Source organism: Xiphophorus couchianus, chromosome 3 (genome assembly GCF_001444195.1).
Source record: "Xiphophorus couchianus chromosome 3, X_couchianus-1.0, whole genome shotgun sequence".
In the NCBI taxonomy this organism is placed as follows: Eukaryota; Metazoa; Chordata; class Actinopteri; order Cyprinodontiformes; family Poeciliidae; genus Xiphophorus; species Xiphophorus couchianus.
The window spans coordinates 17,935,790-17,942,006 of record NC_040230.1 but is presented as its reverse complement, the minus strand read 5'-3'; the positions used below and the strand labels follow the sequence as shown (position 1 = coordinate 17,942,006).

The 6,217-nt window shown below is 40.5% G+C and overlaps 1 protein-coding gene across 2 annotated transcripts; it reads left to right on the top strand.

Annotated features, from left to right (window-relative positions):
* The first annotated feature begins 1,138 nt into the window (after positions 1-1,138).
* On the top strand, positions 1,139-3,986 carry sp8b (sp8 transcription factor b). 2 transcript variants are annotated; one of them, XM_028007469.1, is made up of 2 exons: positions 1,139-1,252; positions 1,666-3,986. In XM_028007469.1, exons 1-2 carry the CDS (start codon positions 1,232-1,234, stop codon positions 3,001-3,003), a joined length of 1,359 nt encoding a protein of 452 aa, XP_027863270.1. In that variant the 5' UTR covers positions 1,139-1,231; the 3' UTR covers positions 3,004-3,986. The 2 variants fall into 2 exon arrangements, with proteins under 2 accessions (XP_027863270.1, XP_027863280.1); XM_028007479.1 differs by having other exon boundaries at positions 1,161-1,475.
* Positions 3,987-6,217: the final 2,231 nt, after the last annotated feature.

Sequence of the window (6,217 nt, the reverse complement as noted above, 5' to 3'; positions counted from 1 at the left end):
AACTTAGATGTCATTGACAAAAAACTACCTCAACATGTTTAGTTTACATGTCTGACTTTAACGTAATCGCTGTCACTAAACTAGTTAAAGCTGGAAAACAAATCTAAATTGTTACTCCAACACCAAAGTTCTCTGAATCACAAACCTTATGAAAGTTTGTAATTTTTACTACAATAATATAATATATTCATTCATTGTGCAAAAAATAGAAAGACATCATCATTTTACTACCTCCTGACTGGACTTACTGAACTGAATAATCCAACATCTTCAGTTATAATCATATGAAAATATTTGTTTAATATATTTGTCACCAAAATAAAGTGCTTCATCTTGTTAGAATTTAACCAATACTGAATGTTAACTTTACGAATTATTATTTTTGGTTAACAGTGTAATTACATTAATGACTAAAATTTTATACATTCCAAAATTAATCTTTTAAAGTGTAGTTTCTAAGCTCACGTTGACAGTTATCATTTAATTCCACTGGTTTAAATATTCCTGTTATTCCTCTAAGTCAGACTAAAGAAAAGAAGAAATAATTCCAAATGACATATTTCTATGTTTTTCAGAAATGTTAGAATTTAAGTTATTGAACATTACAAAATGTGTGATTTAATGTCTTTTTAATGGCTAAAATCAAATGTAATACAGAGTTAATTTTTATAGTGTAAACTGTCACTTTTTTTTTGCACGCTGGCTTCAGTATGGCTTCAGTAAGGCCTGTTGCCTAACTCCGCAGGCATGTTTGATTGACCCCATATCATGATCACTCCTCCTTCTTTTTCAAATTTATGTTATGAGATCTGTTCTGTAAATTTTCAATAAGTGCTGTTCCCCCTCCCTTAATTCCTCCTTCCTAATTCACTCTCATTTAACTTTACCTTCCTTCCGCTGTCTTTTATTATGGCGGGGGTGGGTTGGAGGGTGGAGAGCTGTCTGGGTAAGGGGAGGGAGGGGGCTCTTCTATCGATGACCTCACGGTTAGTATGTGGCAGTGCGGCGGGGAAGGGGGCAGCTGATTGGTCGCCCGTGTCACACAGCGCCACTTCAAAGCCAGAGAGGAGCCTACAATTGTGGAAGAATGGGCGGAACGCATCATTGTATTGCACACCTCTAAAAAAAAAAAAAAAAAAAAAAAAAGTAGAAGAAGAAGGGGGGAAAAAAAGCAGCGCTCCTGATTCATAAATATAAAAAGATCCTCTGAGGAGGGCAGTGTTTTTGTGTGATGGCAACTTCACTTCTAGGGGTGAGTCGAAAAAGGGGACTTTCTTTCTGCTTTTAATTAGTTCTTGTCATTGTCCTGCCGTTTGGAGGGGGATTAAACTTACTGCAGCAGAGCCAGTGCGGTGGTTATACTTTCAGCAGCAAGTTCGTGGAAGTTCGCTTTATAGAGCTAAACAAAAAACACGCATGGTTTCGCTCGTGTTCAGGTTGGAATTTGTCTGCACTTTGACGTTGTTCTCGATCAGGTAGGAAGTGATGAGAATCTTAGACTAGAACTTTAAGCAAACTGCTGCCAAATATTAAAAAGCATTTCAAACATTGTGAGCAGTCCTTTTCTGAAATATTGCCATAAGCATCTGCGTTTTACCTGCTGAAGTTTTAAACTTTGCACAGTGTGACTTAGATTTATCTTTGTGTGTGTGTGCGCGCTTTTAGGAGGAGCCGAGGTTAGGATCGACTCCTTTAGCCATGTTGGCTGCAACATGCAACAAAATAGGGAGTCCGAGCCCTTCACCGTCTGCTATATCGGATAATTCCTCGTCTTTTGGGAAGGGTTTCCACCCATGGAAGAGAGCCGCCGCCAGCAGCTGCAGCCTCGGCTCCGGCCTGTCCAGCTTCGGGGTGTCCCGGAACGGATCTGGCATTGCCTCGGACTCTTTCGGCAACAACGGCTCCAGCGGTTCCAGTGCCTTCTCTCTCACGTCTGGGACATCGTCCGGCTCCCATTTCGGAAACGATTACTCCGTTTTCCAAGCCTCGAGCAACTCTCAAGAGTCCAGCCATCAGCCGGTCTTCATCTCCAAGGTGCACACTTCGGTGGACAGCTTGCAAGGCATTTATCCGAGGATGAGCGTTGCGCACCCGTACGAGTCCTGGTTCAAGTCATCTCACCCCGGGATTCCGGCGGGAGAGGTCGGCACCACCGGTGCTTCTGCCTGGTGGGACGTGGGAGCAGCGGGGTGGATTGACGTTCAGAACCCGAATGGAGCAGCACTACAATCGTCCTTGCACTCCGGTGGACTGCAGACCTCCTTACACTCTCCCCTCGGAGGATATAATTCTGACTACTCCAGTTTAAGTCACTCTGCTTTCAGCACGAGCCCCTCTCCACACCTGTTGACAACCGGCCAACACCTGATGGACAGTTTCAAGCCGGTAATACCCTCTTATCCGGACACGAGCCCCTCGCCGCTAACTGGAGCAGGTGGGACTATGCTCTCCGGGGGTCCCCCTGCAGCATTAGCTGGCTCCCCCAGGTCCTCCGCTCGACGGTACTCGGGCAGAGCCACCTGCGACTGTCCGAACTGTCAAGAGGCGGAGAGACTGGGGCCGGCGGGCGCCAGCCTGCGGCGGAAAGGCCTACACAGCTGTCACATCCCTGGCTGTGGGAAGGTGTACGGCAAAACGTCGCACCTGAAGGCACACCTGCGGTGGCACACCGGCGAGAGGCCGTTCGTGTGCAACTGGCTGTTCTGCGGGAAGAGGTTTACGCGCTCCGACGAGCTTCAGAGGCACTTGCGCACGCACACGGGCGAGAAGCGCTTTGCGTGTCCGGTGTGCAACAAGAGGTTCATGCGCAGCGACCACCTGAGCAAGCACGTAAAAACTCATAGCGCCGGGGGGTCCGCTGGCTCCGGCTCCGGGGGCAGCGGGGGGAAGAGGGGTAGCGACACCGATAGTGAGCACAGCGCGCCGGGGAGCCCTCCGTGCCATTCCCCCGACTTGTTGCACCCACCTGAATCCACCCAGGGAGTGGGCATGAATGGCCTCTAAAACTGCATCATGTTAGGTAAAATAAAATTGAAGAAGAAGAAGAAGAAAAAAGTCAAACGAGTGGACATACTTTAGTGTATGCGATCAGCTCCATCCTGACTGTTGTCAATTAAGTGTTTAAGTCTGCAAACTGCGACATTTCAGCTGTGCCATCAAAAACGTCAAAATTAGTGATTCAGGCGTGAAAGTGAAACTAATCTCTTTTATTTCTCAGAATGACATGAAAAAAAAACGCTTTGAAATATGGAGGCCTTGGAAAAGTTGCGCTCCTGCTGTCAAAACTGTCCTAAAAAAACCCAAACACTGGCACTTTAATATCGAGCAAAAATGTGTGTGTGTGTTTTTGTTTTCTTTGCCACTGCTCGGTTGGAACAAATATATTCAGATTTTGTGTAGAATTGTGAAATTATGAAAATTTTCTCTGTTTAACATGTTCACTCAACAGCCTGCAGATTAGTGCGCTAAGTTTTCTAGGCCAGCAAGCGGTAACTTACACTTTACTCTGCTGCAGAAATGTTCTGTACATAAATGTAGGTTAGAATAATTACAGCCCAAATGTAAAGGTGAGCAACGTATTTGTCCAGGAGACGATTTTTGTATAGGTATTTCTAGTTGTATATGGACTCTAGTAAATATTTGAAAAAAATATATACGGATATGTACTTGGATTTTTTTCTTTTTTTGACCTGGTATGAAATGTATTTGTGGGGAAATATTTAACCACGGTTTTTCCTTATTTGTCTTTTGTTTGTTTTCCTTGTATTTAGGGGATCTCTCATTAGGCGCACTTTGAATTTATTTGTATGGTTTGAAAATCATTTACTGTTTACCCGCTCGTTTAATTTAAGTAAGCATGTTGTAAAGTGATTTTTTTTTTTATTTCACAATGATGATTTTCCTCTTTTTGTCTCGCTCTCTTTCTCTCACTGAGAATGGCTTTTTATGGGAGCCACTCAATAAAGTCAGTATGAATTCAGAAGCAACTTTATCGACTCAGTTTTCTTTTTCCCATTGTCGAGTCGATAAAATCAATTTATTCTAAAATGACGATTTATCATTTTTAATGTGCAAATATTAATATTGAAATATTGTATGTATCGGATTTTGTGACGTTCAACTGGTTGCTTTAGCTGTCTTTGTTTCGCTCAAACCAAAGCAGGAAAAGTTCTGCAGCGAAAAACAATTATTTGACTTCTAAAGAGGAAGTAAATACTTGGCATCTGTTCAAAATTTAATTGGACAGAAAATGATTTTCTGTGTAATTATTTGAATTAGACAGAAATTCAGCGGTTTTAAACTTTTAATGGCTCACTATAAAAACACACTTAATCACTGGCATCAAAGCGAAAATCAAGGTTTTGCAACTTTAAATCAAAAATCTTTATCTAATCTTGCTCTTGTTATAATTGCTCTCTTTGTTACATTTTCCTTTTTTTCTGGAACATATTTTTTCAAGCGCTCACCAGATAAAAAAAAAAAAAAGCATTCAATTTTGCTAATCACGATCAGCTGCCAGCAACTATGCAGAAGGTTTTAGTTTTTAATGAGTAAATATTTAAATCATTTAACAGCCTGGATCTCTAAAAAACCTCACATGAAGCATTTACTAAAACGGTGTTCTTTTGTCTTACTTGTTATTAACCCAAAGCTATAAATTGTGAGCTACAATGAACTCTGCGAAATTCAGCGTAAATCCACCATCTTTTTAGAGAGCGTAGCGGTCTCTTGATAAATGTATAGGATGCATTTAGCCAATTTGATTATTTTGACCTTATGCTGTATTATTCTCTGGTTTATGTACAATGCAAAATTAGAGGTGTGTGTGTGTGTGTGTGTGTTCAAAACTTTCCTTTTTATTTAGCATGATTTCTATTTTCTATCATAACCTTTAGACGAGATGTCTCCTGTTTAAATTCAATGCTTTTGTTGTTCCTGGATTTGATCAAATCCACAACGCGGATGTTTACGGGACGCAACATCCCCCCTATAAACTGTAAAAACATAAAATATCTGCAGTGAAGTATAATCTTGTAAACAATTATGTTTTTTTTGTTGTTTTTTTGGGGAGGGGGGGGGTTATTACTTATTGGGTCAAATATTGTTTTTGAATCTTTCGTCTTACAGTGAAGAGTAAAATAGTGTCAGTATCCTTCAAACTTCTGCTTTCTTCGGCTTCCCACCAACACATTTGCAGCGCCATCTAGCGTTGTCTAAACTGTCAGTCTGTCTGTCATGCATTGATCATTGTGTGAAACTTAACAGAGAGGACGAAAGGAAGTATTTTGTAAAACTCCTGCGTCATATATGATGCAGGAATAACCCGTACTAACCCTAACTTTTGATCAACGTTTTTCAATACAGGCTGAGAGAATCTTAGTTGAAAGAAATAGTTTTGATTCAAATACATTTCAAGCTGAAGCCCTATTCTAAGCAGCAGTTGGTCTGTATTGGCACTGTGGCTGGTTGTCACACATGTCAAGGTTTTAAAACAGGCATGAAATGTGAAACATGTTCCCTGCTCTTTTTCTAACTTTGATTATCGATCCACCATCAAGGCAAAACTACATTATCTACTTCTCACACATTAAATAATTCACAATAATATGCTAATCTTGTTCAAATTTATCATTCAAAGTTGCACGGTTGTTTACATTTCTAACCCTATTGATGTTTCCACGTGAAAAAAGGCCACAAATGACAATAAAACAATTGCAATAATTTTGTGAAGTCCTCGTTGATAGCTACAGGGACAACCGATCCTGCTGTGAAGCTATTTGTCACTGCTCTTTGCCGTAATTAACAACAAAAAAAGAAAAACTAATGCCAATTTTGAGCCGCCACAATAAGATTTGCTTTAATAAAGTGAAGCCTACTGTAGGATGACTCAGTGACGGACAATTAATGCAAAAGTAGGTAACAGTCCAACCTTGGTCCGCCCCTAAATTTTGTGGCACAATCTAGATCTTTTAACTGCTAAAAATCTGTAATTTAAATGAATCTGTCTGGTTCTTTTAGGACAGTTACTCAGACTGCTTCTATATTTAACTTTGTCTCTCAAAATACTTCGAAATACTTAATAATTTAGCAATGAAAGACAGTAAACGTAATATTACCAGATAGTACTCAGTATTTCTTCTTATCAGCAACATCACAAATAAAACTAAAAAAGTAGAATGCTTTAAATTTGTATACATTTCTTCAGATTTTTCTTTGT

What these genes read in the sequence shown, in the direction of transcription:
- sp8b (XM_028007469.1), top strand. Translation starts at nt 1,232, where the DNA reads ATGGCAACTTCACTTCTAGGG. An exon ending in TGGCAACTTCACTTCTAGGG is followed by an intron (nt 1,253 to 1,665) that starts GTGAGTCGAAAA and finishes GCGCGCTTTTAG; the next exon opens with GAGGAGCCGAGGTTAGGATC.